The sequence below is a fragment of the Carcharodon carcharias genome, chromosome 20 (assembly GCF_017639515.1).
Source record: "Carcharodon carcharias isolate sCarCar2 chromosome 20, sCarCar2.pri, whole genome shotgun sequence".
Taxonomy (NCBI): Eukaryota; Metazoa; Chordata; class Chondrichthyes; order Lamniformes; family Lamnidae; genus Carcharodon; species Carcharodon carcharias.
This window is the reverse complement of record NC_054486.1, coordinates 65,188,622-65,204,473: the sequence shown is the minus strand read 5'-3', so window position 1 is coordinate 65,204,473 and position 15,852 is coordinate 65,188,622. Positions and strand designations below refer to the sequence as shown.

Sequence of the window (15,852 nt, the reverse complement as noted above, 5' to 3'; positions counted from 1 at the left end):
GCGTATCACACAAAAATCAGTTGTATCAGACACTCCTGTGTAAACACAAAATAAATGCAAACACTTATTTCAAATGTTAATAATGAGGCCTCACCATCAACTTCACAGAAGTTGTCTGTAGAGTCATCATGTCTGGTCCAATCAAGCACTGCTTGTTTTGTTTCTTCACTGAAAAGTTGAAGATTTTTTTTTAAATCATTGCTCAATTGTTGTTTCAGTTAGTAAAAATCACTCAGACGATGAAGATTAATAGCTCTGATTTTAAATCCTAAAGAGTCACGCAGGCATGGATCGAAACAGGTGGCAACTTGTGTGTCCCTCTGCAGCGTGTGACCTAAGAAATTTTAACACCCTGGCCTCACCTGTTTATACCTTCTTATGTGCTGCCTGAATCCAGTCAGAGGCTTCAGCTGGTGGTCAGGAGCAGGATTTCAGATGGAAGGGGACTGCTGCTTGGTCCCAAAAGAAGGTTCCCTGGCATTCAGGTAACAGATAGGGAAGGAGATTGAGAGTGCATTGTGGTCAGGGGAGGGGGAGGGATGGATGGGGCAGGAGATCTCCAAGGTCTTTTGGGGGCCTGGAACAAGCTTCTCCTGGACCCTGTTGTTCTTGCCTGAGTTATCCTGGTGAGGCCTCATGTTAAAAATTGCAGCCAAGCCCTGAGGGCCTAACTGGGGCCTGAGCTGCATATTTAAAGGGTTCTGCTGCTTTCTAGTGGATGTCCCGCTTGAGTACATAAAACAGCAGATCAAAACTGCAACACACAAGCTAACTGGTGGAATTAGGTTGCCACAGCCATTTTAACTGTTAGCCAGTTTCCTCCTGGTCATCTCAAATGTGGCACAGCCTGTTCTTTCTACAGCAGACTGCAAACATTTTCTGCATGAAACAGTTCTGAAATAATGAGAAAGAATGGAATTTAAGGACACTAGGCCCTGCGAGTCATTCAAATTACCTCAAAGAATTGTTAACGGCACCAAGCTTCTCAGCCTTTTCACATTCACGTTCATATTGGGAAATGACATTTGATTCCTTGGTGTACTGGAAGTGCACAGAGTTACACTGGTCAGTTAATTTTTATACATACATCATAGTATCAGAAACTGTATTTCTGGGCTTCAGAGATTGAACGCTGTCATCAGAATTTGCACATGCACATCACTTGTACTAGGTATAGGTAGCAATTTGTTTTTTTAGTGGTGGCAGGATGGTCCAATAATCTTACTGCTGGGGGAAGGAAGCATGTGTGGGAGTATCGAGGTGTGGGCTGTGATTTGTGTTTCATTTGTGGGGGAGTTGAGAACGTGCAAGGGATATGGAGGTAGTGGGAGCACAAGACAGTGGAGGCGGGGTAAGTGATGTTGTTGGGTGTAGGGCAGAGAGGGTGGGAAAGTAGGGGGAGGGGTCTTGGTGTGTCAGGTGAAATGGGGATGGATGGATGCATGTATGGATGGATGGATAGCATTTATAATAGTAAGAGGATGAATCACACGTAAGAATGATCACAGATTGTATGTGAACTTCTGGCATTTGGAACAAAGTCAACCATATATGGTGTGCACTTTAATTATTATTCTATATGACAACCCAAATTCCAATCAATCACAATACAAATGAGTGATCCTAGTGTCAGTCAGACCATCAATATCATACATTTACTTGTTTAAAATAATCACTGCCAACTGTGGTAGTTTGGAATACATACATTCATTGTCAAGGAATTTCAACTCTGAAAACTGGTTGAAATGGTATAGTAAATAAACAATGGAGAAGAATGTGGCATATAAACAGGATATTTAAGTTTTGACCTTGTGATTTGAGGTCCCATCCGGATCCCTGAATAATGCTACTGCCCTGTTGATTATTCCTAACAATTAATAGAACAAATCCATGTCGGCCAGATTTTTTGACAATCTGATAGTCATAACCTTTTACAATAAAAGGCATTTACTCCTTAGATTATCCATAATCGAATACCTTATCCAGTGCTATAACACAAACTTTTAGGGTAAAAATATAAACTTTGAATGAAAACAAATCTTTTAAATTATGCAGTAATTCCTTTATACATTTTAACTACAACCAAATACAGCACAAAATAAAATTGAACTTATTGCAAATATCATACCTTAAAACTTTCTGATCTAATTCCTGCTGGTATTTCATTCTGCGGAAAAATGTACAATGCATTTGTGAAATAAATGTTTGACGGAAGCATGTGTCATTAAATGTCCCTTGAGAAACCATTACAGATTTGTCTACCTAGTTCCTATTTTAGGTGTTAGCGTTTTTCTTTCTATAAACTACCAAAATCTTTATTGAATAAGTAATACATAGTATATGCCTGATATTGTGGCTCCCTGTTTTTATTCTATTTAAATTTACCTTTATCCTCATACCCTCTTCCCTGTATTTGTTGCATGGTTTGTAATCTTTAAGAAATTATGATCTTACTGGCTCACAAGGCTTAACAGCGCAATCCTTCAGGCCACAGTAGCTATTGTCTGACCAGAAGGGACAAGGCTTCTTTAAATTCACCTGGAAAGATTGTAGAAACAGTTTAAACAAATGTGACAATTGCATTAAATAAATCAAACATATGAATGTTGAAGAAGACATCGTAGAGTATACCTTGTAATATCTGAAATAGTCACTTTCAAGGAGTTCTTGTATTTTGGGGAATAACTTCCTGTTGTTAAAGTCTCGAATAGTTTCAACATCACAAGTGCAGTCATCGAGGTATCCAGTTACCTACAGTTAAAAAGTTTTAAATGATTATCTTTGCAATCTCCTGTAACTTGCAAAACCTCTGACAGTCAACGTGTAGAGAATTGACCATTTTTATCACTTTGTTTTCTGCAATGAAATTGCTTAAAAGTGATATTATACCTGCTACAACTCAACACTAGCAAATGACTCCTAAATTCACCCAGGCAATCAGAATTGTCACAGCTACGGCCTTAAATCTCTGTTGTGCTTATGCAATTGTTCCGAAGTTTACAATGTAATCCACAGACCTTGCTCAACATCAGAAGAAGGTCCCTACAGCCTAACAGTGAAAACCACATTACTGGAGAAGTGAGCCGATAGCTCAGCCTGCACACAGCCAGAGCAAAATGACATTTCCATCGTCAACCATTAATAGTTTCAGGAACTGGAGGAACAACACCTCATCTTCCGACTAGGGACCTTACAGCCTTCCGGACTGAATATTGAATTCAACAACTTTAGGTCGTGAGCTCCCTCCCCCATCCCCACCCCCTTTCTGTTTCCCCCTTCCTTTTTTTCCCAATAAATTATAAAGATTTTCCTTTTCCCACCTATTTCCATTATATAAAAAAAAACCCCACTAGAGCTATACCTTGAGTGCCCTACCATCCATTCTTAATTAGCATATTCGTTTAGATAATATCACCAACTTTAACTTTAACACCTTTGTGTTCTATTGTACTATTGTCGTTGACATCTTTTGATGATCTGCTTCTATCACTGCTTGTTTGTCCCTACAACCACACCACCCCCCCCACCTCTCTCTCTCTCTCTATCTCTCCGCCCCCCACACACACACCTTAAACCAGCTTATATTTCAACTCTTTCTTGGACTTGAACTCAAGTTCTGTCGAAGGGTCATGAGGACTCGAAACGTCAACTCTTTTCTTCTCCGCCGATGCTGCCAGACCTGCTGAGTTTTTCCAGGAAATTCTGTTTTTGTTTTGGATTTCCAGCATCCGCAGTTTTTTTGTTTTTATCTCTGTGTTTAATTGACTGCCACTGCTCTTCAAGAAATGCCTACCTCCTTGAAGAAGTTCTGTTCCTCTCTGCGACAAGATTTCCGTATCTCTCTGTTGTCTTGCTCACCTTCCTTGCTTTCCATTTCCCTCCTAGTGTTTGACAAGGTGTTTACTAAAACCCGCTTTCACAGCTATATCTCCTTTCTCAGTGACTGTCTCCGTCTCCGACTTACCCCACATGGATTTCAACTGAAATTCCACCCCTCATGTTTCGAACCCACCCAGGATTACAGGTATCTCCGGGACATAAAACGTTTCTCGGACTGCTGTTCCCGTCACATTCTGAAATCCACACTTAGTGCCATGCGCCGCCATATGAACACACTCGACCTCTCCCTCCAGCAGCACCACCGTACCCTTTTTCAAAGCTGCGCGTGCCCCCAGTTTCATTTTATCCTTCGGCTCATCCGACGCCTCGACAAGAAACTTTTTCTCTTTCTCTCAAGTGCTAAGGAACGCAAGCTCCAACAACTCATCGACACCAACACCCATCTAGGACCCTCCACCCCTGCCTGTCCCTCCGTCCCCACCCTTTCTTCCAATCCCAACCCCAGCCGTGTATTCACTATACCCCCTGACCTTCCCCTCTCCGATGCTGAACGTTCAGTGCTCAGCAAAGGACTTAGTTTCATACCCTTACGCCCTCACCTCAATGAATTTCGGGCTCGGCATGATACTGAACTCTTCTTCTGCCGTCTTCGTCTCCGGGCTCACTTCTTTGGGCAGGAGTCCTCTCCCAGTTCAACGGATCCTTTTACCCATCTCCAATATTCTCCCTCCACCTGGACCCCTCCCTCTGGATTCTTACCTTCTCTCAATCTTTTCATTGAGAACTGTCGGTGCGACATTAGTCGTCTCAATTTCTCTGCTCCTCTCACCCATTCTAACCTGTCTCTCTCTGAACTTACTGCACTCCATTCTCTCAGGTCCAACCCTGACATTGTCATCAAACCCGCTAACAAGGGTGGTGCTGTTGTTGTCTGGCGCACTGACCTCTACCTCGCGGAGGCTGAGCGTCAACTCGCAGACACTTCCTCCTACCTCTCCCTGGACCATGACCCCAACACTGAACATCAAGCCATTGTTTCCAGGACTGTCACTGACCTCATCTCCTCTGGGGATCTCCCTCCCACAGCTTCCAACCTGATAGTCGCCCAACCTCGGAGGGCCCGCTTCTATCTCCTACCCAAAATCCACAAACAGAACTGCCCCGGTAGACCGATCGTCTCAGCTTGCTCCTGCCCCACAGAACTCATTTCTCGTTATCTTGACTCCCTTCGCTCTCCCCTTGTCCAGTCCCTTCCCACCTACATCCGTGATTCCTCTGACACCTTACGTCACATCAACAATTTCCAGTTCCCTGGCCCCAACCGCTTCCTCTTCACCATGGACGTCCAATCCCTCTACACCTCCATCCCCCACCAGGATGGTCTGAGGGCCCTTAGCTTCTTCCTCGAACAGAGGCCCGAACAATCCTCATCCACCACTACTCTGCTCCGTCTGGCTGAACTTGTTCTCACGCTGAACAATTTCTCCTTCAACTCCTCTCACTTCCTCCAAATAAAAGGTGTGGCTTTGGATACCCGCATGGGCCCCAGCTATGCCTGTCTCTTTATGGGGTATGTGGAACATTCCTTGTTGCAGTCCTACTCCGGCCCCCTTCCACAACTCTTTCTCCGGTACATCGATGATTACTTCGGTGCTGCTTCATGCTCTCGTCGGGACTTGGAAAAATTTATTAATTTTGCTTCCAATCTCCACCCCTCCATCATTTTCACGTGGTCCATCTCTGACATTTCCCTTCCCTTCCTTGACCTCTCTGTCTCAATCTCTGGTGATAGACTGTCCACCAATATCCATTACAAACCCACGGACTCCCACAGCTATCTTGACTACAGCTCCTCACACCCCGCTTCCTGTAAGGACTCCATCCCATTCTCTCAGTTCCTTCGCCTCCGAAGCATCTGTTCCGATGATGCTACATTCAAAAACCGTTCCTCTGACATGTCCTCCTTCTTCCTTAACCGAGGTTTTCCACCCACGGTCGTTGATAGGGCCCTCAACCGTGTCCGGTCCATCTCCCGCGCATCCGCCCTCACGCCTTCTCCTCCCTCCCAGAAACATGACAGGGTCCCCCTTGTCCTCACTTATCACCCCACCAGCCTCCGCATTCAAAGGATCATCCTCCGCCATTTCCGCCAACTCCAGCATGATGCCACCACCAAACACATTTTCCCTTCACCCCCCTTATCGGCATTCCGTAGGGATCGCTCCCTCCGGGACACCCTGGTCCACTCCTCCATCACCCCCTACTCCTCAACCCCCTCCTATGGCACCACCCCATGCCCACGCAAAAGATGCAACACCTGCCCCTTCACTTCCTCTCTCCTCACCGTCCAAGGACCCAAACACTCCTTTCAAGTGAAGCAGCATTTCACTTGCATTTCCCCCAACTTAGTCTATTACATTCGTTGCTCCCAATGTGGTCTCCTCTACATTGGAGAGACCAAACGTAAACTGGGCGACCGCTTTGCAGAACACCTGCGGTCTGTCCGCAAGAATGACCCAAACCTCCCTGTCACTTGCCATTTTAACACTCCACCCTGCTCTCTTGCCCACATGTCTGTCCTTGGCTTGCTGCATTGTTCCAGTGAAGCCCAACGTAAACTGGAGGAACAACACCTCATCTTCCGACTAGGGACTTTACAGCCTTCCGGACTGAATATTGAATTCAACAACTTTAGGTCGTGAGCTCCCTCCCCCATCCCCACCCCTTTTCTGTTTCCCCCTTCCTTTTTTTTCCAATAAATTATAAAGATTTTCCTTTTCCCACCTATTTCCATTATATAAAAAAAAAAACCCACTAGAGCTATACCTTGAGTGCCCTACCATCCATTCTTAATTAGCATATTCGTTTAGATAATATCACCAACTTTAACTTTAACACCTATGTGTTCTATTGTACTATTGTCGTTGACATCTTTTGATGATCTGCTTCTATCACTGCTTGTTTGTCCCTACAACCACACCGCACCCCCCCACCTCTCTCTCTCTCTCTATCTCTCTGCCCCCTACACACACACCTTAAACCAGCTTATATTTCAACTCTTTCTTGGACTTGAACTCAAGTTCTGTCGACGGGTCATGAGGACTCGAAACGTCAACTCTTTTCTTCTCCGCCGATGCTGCCAGACCTGCTGAGTTTTTCTAGGTAATTCTGTTTTTGTTATTAATAGTTTCAGTGCTGTGATATAAAGTGGAGAACAAGGGAACATGAACAGGCTATTTAGTGCCTTGAGCCTGTTCCACCAATTCTAATGCCCCACATTCCTTAATACCTTTGGTTAACAAAAACCTATCAATCTCAGATTTAAAATTAACAATCAACCTAGCGTCAACTGCTGTTTGTGGGAGGAAGTGCCAAACTCCTACCTTGCTTTGGTTGTAGGACCATTTCCTAACTTCAGTTCTGAAAGTTCTGGCTCTAAATTTTAGATTATGTTCCTTAGTCCAAGGCTCCCAGCCAGAGGAAATAGTTTCTCATATAATATAAAAGCAAAATACTGCAGATGCTGGAAATCTGAAATAAAAACAGAAAATGCTGGAAAAACTCAGCAGGTCTGGCAGTATCTTTGGAGAGAGAAACAGAGTTAAAGTTTCGAGTTCATATGACTGTTCTTCAGAGCTCAAGAGAAGTCGAAATATGATTGATTTTATACTGATTAAGAGGGGATGGAGCAGCTGGAATGAGATGGTAGGTCAGGGATAGGTGACAGCTAAAGAGAGATTGATAAAGATGTCATCAGCACAAGACAAAGGGAGTGTTAATGGTAGTGGTGAAGAGTAAAGAAAGTGCTGGTAGTGGCATAAAGGTAAGATAGCAGTAGGTGTTAATAGCAGAACAAGGGTCAGCAGTCTTGAAAGCAAAAGGTGAGCTGGCAAGATGGATACAGAATTGGCTTGGTCATAGAAGACAGAGGGTAGCAGTGGAAGGGTGCTTTTCTGAATGGAGAGCTGTGACTAGTGGAGTTCCGCAGGGATCAGTGCTGGGACCTTTGCTGTTTGTAGTATACATAAATGAGTTGGAGGAAAATGTAAGTGGGCTAATTAGTAAGTTTGCAGATGACACTAAGGTTGGAGGAGTTGCAGATAGTGAAGAGGATTGTCAAAGGATATAACAGGATATAGATCGGTTGGAGACTTGGGCGGAGAAATGGCAGATGGAGCTTAATCTGGACAAATGCAAGGTAATGAATTTTGGAAGGTCTAATACAGGCAGGAATTATACAGTAAATGGCAGAACCCTTAAATGCATCGATGGGCAGAGGGATCTGGGTGTACAGGTCCACAGGTCACTGAAAGTGGCAACGCAGGTGGATAAGGTAGTCAGGAAGGCATATGGCATGCTTGACTTCATTGGCAATTCTGGTCGCCACATTACCAGAAGGATATGGAGGCGTTGAAGAGGGTGCAGAGGAGGTTTACCAGGATGCTGCCTGGTCTGGAGGTTATTAGCTATGAGGAGAGGTTGGAGAAACTCGGATTGTTCTCACTAGAGCGATGGAGATTGAGGGGTGATTTGATAGAAGTTTACAAAATTATAAGTGGCATGGACAGAGTAGATAGTCAGAAGCTTGTTCCCAGGGTGGAAGAGTCAATTACTAGGGGACATAGATTTAAGGTGAGAGGAGAAAACTATAGAGGAGATGTGTGGGGCAAGTTTTTTATGCAGAGGGTAGTGAGTGTCTGGAATTCGCTGCCAGAGGAGGTGGTGGAAGCAGGTATGATGGTGGTGTTTAAGAGGCAGCTTGACAAGTACATGAATAGGATGGGAATAGAGGGATATGGACCACGGAAGTGCAAAATGTTTTAGTTGACGGGCAATATGATCAGCGCAGGCTTGGAGGGCCGAAGGGCCTGTTCCTGTGCTGTACTTTTCTTTGTTCTCTTTGTTCAAAACATAAAAACGAGCGACAGACGGCCCTGTGGGGGGAGGGGGTGTTTGGGGAAAAGGATTAAAAAAAATGAACAAATCATTAAATATATTTTAAAAATTATATCGGTATTAAGTTTTAAAAATTGGATTATAAAAAGGAATCAAGGGGGAGGAAAGAGTTCATGGTCTGAAGTCGTTGAATTCAATGTTAGGTCCAGAAGGCTGTAAAGTGCCTAATCGGAAGATGAGCTGCTGTTCCTCCAGTTTGTGTTAGACTTCACTGGAATACTGCAGCAGGCCAAGGACAGATATGTGGGCCTGAGAGCAAGATGGTGTGTTGAAATGGCAAATGACAGGAAGGTTTGGGTCATGCTTGCAGACTGAGCAAAGGTGTTCCGCAAAGCGGTCACCCAGTCTGTGTTTAGTCTCCCCAACATAGAGGAGACCGCATTGGGAGCAGCAAATGCAGTAGATCAATTTGAAGGAGGTGCAAGTGAAGCACTGCTTTGCCTGAAAGGGGAGTTTGGGGCCTTGAATAGTGAGGGGGGAGGAGGTAAAGGGGGCAGGTGTTGCACCTTCTGCGATTGCATGGAACGTGCTATGGGAAGGGGATGAGGAGTTGGGGGTGATGGAGGAGTGGACCAGGGTGTCACGGAGGGAATGGTCCCTACGGAATGCTGATGGAGGGGGTGTTGGGGGAGGGGGTGAGTGCGGGTGAGTGGAAGATGTGTTTGGTGGTGGCATCATGCTGGAGTTGGCAGAAACGGCGGATGATGATCCTTTGAATGTGGAGGCTGGTGGGATGAAATAGGTTCTCATATCCACCTTATCAATTCACCTTAATATGAAAACTTTGATCAACTAACTTTTAACTTTCTAAATTCCACGGACTACAACCCTAGTGCTTTTATCAAAGGGGTACTGTTGCTATACAGAAGCATAGCCAAATGTCTAAAGTGAGAATGATAAAGATTTGCATACAGGCAGTAGGTTGCTGCAGGTACAAAGCTTGCCATTTTGCTTCAAGAGATATCCCTCATAGTTTGACTTTTACATTTTTTAAATGAACTCGATTGTAGAATGCTTTGAAATGGCACGGTGCTGGATTTTGCGAAGGGTAATAGAACAAAAATACAAAATATTTCAGTAGGGAAAAAGTGTTGTGTCTGTACTCTAGTGGTCAAATTCCCATCTCCATGAAGTTTGTATTTTCTTTAACAAGTAAGCCTAGAAGTGGAGGGCAGGAGACAAAAGGAGATTTCTGTTGTAAAATTGCTCAAACAGATCTTCATGACAATATCCATGGAAGTTGCTGAGTTGTCACTCCAGTTCGGTAGGACAGCATAAGTATGGTAATTTGCATGTAAGAATACCAACCTACATCAAAAATGCAAATGAAGAATAATGAAAAATGATTGCAGATCCAGGTTTATGACAGTAAACTATATATCCTATAAATATCCAATTGAAATGTCCAATAAGAGGAGTGTTTTTACATCACAACTGTCTGAAAATCTATTTACTGACACCAGGGGCCTGATTTTACCACATAAGTGAATGGGCTTTCAGTGGGTCAAAGTGAGGCCCTAGGACTTTAAAGTAAATTCTAAAAAAAAAATCAGCAGTAATAGTAATTTAATCATTGACTTATAATGAAATAGTCCGGGTGGCATCAGGACTATGGAGAGGGAGGCTCTCACCTACTACATTGGGACTACAGCTGTAATCGGAGGACAAGCAGTAATAGCTAAAAAATTGTTTAAAAGGTATGATTTTTTTAAGATTATACTAATATGTTTGTAAATGTTGGTCACATTCATAATGACTGAAATTCATCATTATCAGTATGTCCAGGTATATCACTGACCAAGCTTTTCTTGAGATGTTATTTTGAATAAAATTTTTAAATGTCAGTTTGTAATCTGTTTAAAATCAATTTAAACAATTAAAATGGTATTTTATGGCAGGTAAAAGTTGAAAACTAGCATTGAACAAATTCATTCTAATCCCCCCCTGAACAATCTTGTTGTGATAATACTTTACCATGCAAAAATAATAAAATAATCTTTTTGCTTCAAATTAATAAGTAGATAAACTGAGATAGGAAACTGACAGCATGGGATTTATTTCTGTCACTACCACAATGTGGCATAAAAAGTAAGAACTTCTTATTAACAAGGTTTAGAATGTATCTGCACTTGATATACTCCATGTGCAACACTATACAATCAGAAAGGTGAGTATTCTGTTAAAAAGAATCATTTTAGTATTCAAATACCCACAATTAAATGTTCCTTAAACAAATCTACAATTAAAATTGATTTGTCACCTCTACTAAATCCGTGAAGCAGAACAAGGAGAGGATGGCGTTCATTTTTGTGATGATGAAAGTTCATTAACAACCTCTATTACTTTAATAACTAATGTTATCCAAATTGAAAGGTTTAGAAATAAATGGAAGAATTTTAAAAACAAAGTACGTGATGTCCAGTTTTCATTTAGAAATTTCCAAATGCACCACTGAAATATTGCCTAGTCCAAGACCCGATGAGTGTCATCCCGAAGCTAAGGAGTATTTTTGATTTCAACCACATGGGTCTGATAACCCATCATTATGCAGCAAACAGCAGGCTTTGCTATTCTCAATTTCACCTAAACCATCAGAGGAGGAATAAAAATAGCAAATCAACTATCAGGTATTGTATATAGGAGCTAGCTCAAGGTTGGAAACAGAAAGAGTCCAAACAGTGGATTACCCAGCACTTGACATGAAATATTGCCTCTTTCTTTTTCTTTATAAATCATACATGCATGGAACTAATTCAACAGAAAAGCCTCTCTGCAACACATACAGTTGCAAATATCCTTACCAAATGGTGGATTGGGAATGAGTCATCAATTTTAAGAACACACATTTAACAGGAACACCGCATTGTGTGGATGTTTTACTCTACAGAAGTTAAACAGATATCTAAAGGCAATTTTAGATGTTTTTAAGTTTCTTCAATAAAGAAATAATGGAGAGAGCAATGAAATAGCAAACTAATGGAACTAAAGTGGGACAAAAACAAAGATACCTGGAAAAACTCAGCAGGTCTGACAGCATCTGTGGAGAGGGATACAGTTGACGTTTTGAGTCTGTGTCCCTCTCCGCTTATGCTGTCAGACCTGCTGAGTTTTTCCAGGTATCTTTGTTTTTGTTCTAGATTTCCAGCATCCGCAGTACTTTCTTTTATCTTTTGAACTAAAATGGGAGTTCAGCATGCTTCCAGGTTCAGTCCCCAGTTTAAATTGGGTTAGCTGATTTCAACAATGGCAACAGTTAATACATTACAATTGTCATGGGCCGTAGAGGAAGGAAATAAATATTATTTATCAATGCATATCCTTAAGATGCAAATAATGTATTATTTAATCAGGCAAATTGGTACACACACACCCATTAAATACACTTGTTTGAAAATCTTGAAGGCTGAACAAATGTACCCATCTCAAACAACTGGAAATCACTTGGAGTGCAACTTTTATATCCTAGTGCTAGTAACAAAAATCTAATTTTAAAAAGTAAACTTCACAGATTAATAGGATCACAGATTCACAGCACAGAAGGAGGCCATTTGGCCTGTCATGTCCATGCCAGATCTCTGCAGGAGCAACCCAGCTAATCCCACTCGCTCCAATGAAAGATCACAGACCTGAAACTTTCTCTCCACAGATACTGCCAGACCTGCTGAGTATTTCCAGTATTTTCTGTTTTATTATTTTAATCCTGCATCCTGTTGCTCAGCAAATGACTACAGTGCATGCTGTGGCACTGAGCTAAACCACAAATGAAGTAGCAGATTAAATTAGCTCATCTCAGTTGATGCAGCAGTGAGGGATCTAAAACTTGCCTTGATGTTTGGGGGGGGATGGTGGGTGTAATTGTAAATGCTCTCACACAAACACACACCCTTTGACAAGGTAATTGTGATTGGCAGAGGGCCGTGATCAGTACTTTTTTTCCGCCTTGACTGACCCGGGAAACTTGATTGCTCATATCCACTGCCTACGTGCTCAACCAAGCATTCACATCATGGAAAGAGGCAACTTCGCATCTTACAGAAAGCAACCTCAGCGCGGTACCTATCATATCCAAGCCAAAACACCAGCTTCGAGTACACTCGCACTATACCGAACATATACCGACTTAGATAAAAGCAAAACACTGAGGATGCTGGAAATCCGAAACAAAAACAGTTGGAAAAACTCAGCAGGTCCGACAGCATCTGCGGAGAGGAACACAGCCAACGTTTCGAGTCCGTATGACTCCTCGAAACGTTAGCCGTGTTCCTCTCCGCACATGCTGTCGGACCTGCTGAGTTTTTCCAGCTATTTTTATTTTTATACCAACTTACCACCACTATTAGGGGACATCTCTAAATAAGCGTAAGACTAAAGCAATGTTCTACACCGTTCTGATAAAATCCCACCATATTTAGACGAAACGCTGCATACTAAATAAAAGATTCACTGTTACCTGATAGGAGTATTCCTGGGCATCTAATTGTACATTTAAAGCCGTGTGCTGTTTACTCCAGGCTGGAAATACACAGAACAACAAGAGCGGAGTCAACATTGTGAGAATCACTTATTTTTGGGGTTTTTTTTAACGGTTCCAATCCAAATTCTGCAAAATGCAGTTGCTGACAGCTAGCAAGCACCGGGAGTGAAAGAAACTCGACTCATTGGAAGGTTGATGTTAAAGAGAAGCCCCGCCGCCTCGTAAAATTCACGTTACTTCCTGGTGTGTAACACTAAACCGGCACGTCGCAACAATGACCGTGAGCTATGAACCTCCAGTGGCGTCACAGTTTGTTTCCCAGTAATGTCTGTTACATGTAACTGTTTATCTTGGCGAATGTGAACATGTGCCTATAGTACGGCACTATAGATATACATAGGTCGCTGGGAAGGGCAGAAGGGACAACTTTCTCTTAATATTGCGAGGACGTGGAATACACGTCCGGTCACAGGAGTCAGACTCTTGAGCTGGCAAGAGTGGGAGTTTTGAAATATGTGTGTGATCTAAAGGTATACAGTCTGGTGCATCATATGGCAAGTCAGCATTCACATTTAAGTGATTTTGTATTATCTCATACTGTTCTGCATAGAAAGCTGTCTTTTTCGTGACGCATTAAAATCGGCTGCCGAGCCTTTTAGCATATCTGCTGCAACCGAGGGTTCTGCTTCAACCTCGATTGACTGTCTTCCAGCAAATGACGTTGAAATATATTGGAAGAGACTGCGACCTTTGTAGTCAAATTAGTATCTTTACTGCAACAGCACTTCTTTAAATACAAGATTTCTGTTCTGAAGAAGTCATACGAACTCGAAACGTTAACTCTTTCTCTCCACAGATGCTGTCAGACCTGTTGAGTTTTTGCAGCAATTTTTGTTTTTATTTCTGGTTATCCGTTCACTACTTCGACGGAATCCAAACTTCTCAATCTGGAAGACCTACATAAAGCTGTTCATATCTAAAAAAAACAGGCCGAGAGACATAAATATAATTTTTGTCAAAAATCTGGCTTTGTGACTTGTTTATAGTCGTGGAATATGAAAGTCTAATTAGGAACTATTTTCTCCTGAGTTGAAAAGGCGGGTTTACGTTCAACGGGCTCCACATTATTTGAGGGATAGGTGGGTCGAAACTTCCGAGCTCCAGGGCAGTGTAATGGTGGCAACGATGTGCTGGGGACACATGGCCCCGGAAATCCCCAGTTAGTTTGCATAGCAATTGCCTAGGAAGTGCACTGGGAACTATCCAAATGTTGCGATTTAAATTTCACATTTCGGATGGTTCTGACTATCATCAATAGTTACCCAGAAAAATTTTGAAGAATTTAAACCACTTCTAGCTTCTGGGTAATTATTATACAGACTGGTGAACACCCCCCACCCCCCAGGTACTCTCCCAACACCCAGGTGACTCTGCTCAACTACCCACCCATCAGGTCTGAGCCAACCTGACCCCTCTCGCCAACTGCCCAATATCTCCCCCCCACCTCCTGCTGCACCACACTGCCCCATCCCTGCTGACTGTACGACCCCCATTTCTTCCCCCCCCCCCACCAATATTGCAACCACTTACCTGACAAACCTACCTTCTCCCTGGCTTGAAAGTGGCTGGACAGCCAGTATTGTAAAAAGAGGGTATGGCTCCTTCTGTCCTGCTCTGAAGCCCTTGATAGAAGGCTTTGGGAATGCATTGCCTTGACCTGAGCCAGAAGGACAGGAGAGAAAGGATTGGAAAAATTCCAAGTTTAAAAAGTTGGAGAGGAGTGGCAATCTGACTCTGTCACTCCAAGAAAGTTCAGGCCCTCTATTTCCTTAACACCTCCCTGTCATAATTACCAAAGAAAATGGCTTCTTAATCACCAACCTTGTTCCGTGATGATGTCCTTGTTAATGATTCTAGTTTTGTAGCAACATTATAACTGCTCTTCTCTTGAGTCCAAATTTTGCAGTACAAACTCTGGAGGAGAGGGTATAGAATGTTATCATCATTTTCACCTATGGGTTCATTGCTGATGCATTCTTTTAATTCATCAGATAACTTTTTAAAAAACTTTCTCATTCAAATCTAGTGAATCTTCAATTTTAGCACAAAGAATAGCTTTTGAATAATAAATTGTATCAAATATTTGTCCTTGCCACTTAACCAATTCCATAATATGATCCACTGCTCCCATCCCCTCCCTCCCATGTCATTTCCAACCCATTCCTTCCATCACTCTGATGCCATCCACATCCTGCTCTTGCCATCGCATTAATCCCATCCCATCTCTCACAAACACAATCTCCCCTTCCAGGGTAACTTTGTTGTTGAGCTCCCTTTATCATCTGCTGTTTATATTCTCTACCAACATCCCTCACCCTGCTGCTGTTGCCATAACCATTGGCAGCTACACATGCAGCACGTGCTCTGGTCGTCCACGGACCTGACATGCTTCTGCGTGCCTCGGACACTGTTCATCAAATAAAGTACCAACACAGGCAGCCCTTAAACTGACCAATCAAAGCAGTTGGGACAGACAAAAATTGACCATTAGTGTTGTAGATTGGCTCTTCGTTCACATGAGG

General features: G+C 42.8%; 1 protein-coding gene across 3 annotated transcripts in view; it reads right to left on the bottom strand.

The window, feature by feature from the left end:
* The window catches only part of ero1a (endoplasmic reticulum oxidoreductase 1 alpha), a 30,348-nt gene extending 16,769 nt beyond the window's left edge, over nucleotides 1-13,579 (bottom strand). Inside the window, exons 1-6 of one of the 3 annotated variants that reach the window (XR_005946209.1) lie at nucleotides 13,247-13,579; nucleotides 2,632-2,751; nucleotides 2,455-2,538; nucleotides 2,129-2,167; nucleotides 956-1,041; nucleotides 95-168 (exon numbers count right to left, since the gene is read on the bottom strand). Coding sequence is in view for 2 of the 3 variants with exons in the window: in XM_041213830.1 (XP_041069764.1) it covers nucleotides 95-168; nucleotides 956-1,041; nucleotides 2,129-2,167; nucleotides 2,455-2,538; nucleotides 2,632-2,751; nucleotides 13,247-13,345 (502 nt within the window). In the remaining variant the exon portion in view is untranslated. The remainder of the gene's footprint in view (nucleotides 1-94; nucleotides 169-955; nucleotides 1,042-2,128; nucleotides 2,168-2,454; nucleotides 2,539-2,631; nucleotides 2,752-13,246) is intronic. The other 2 variants (XM_041213830.1, XM_041213831.1) reach the window with 2 other exon arrangements.
* Between the last annotated feature and the right edge of the window lie 2,273 nt (nucleotides 13,580-15,852).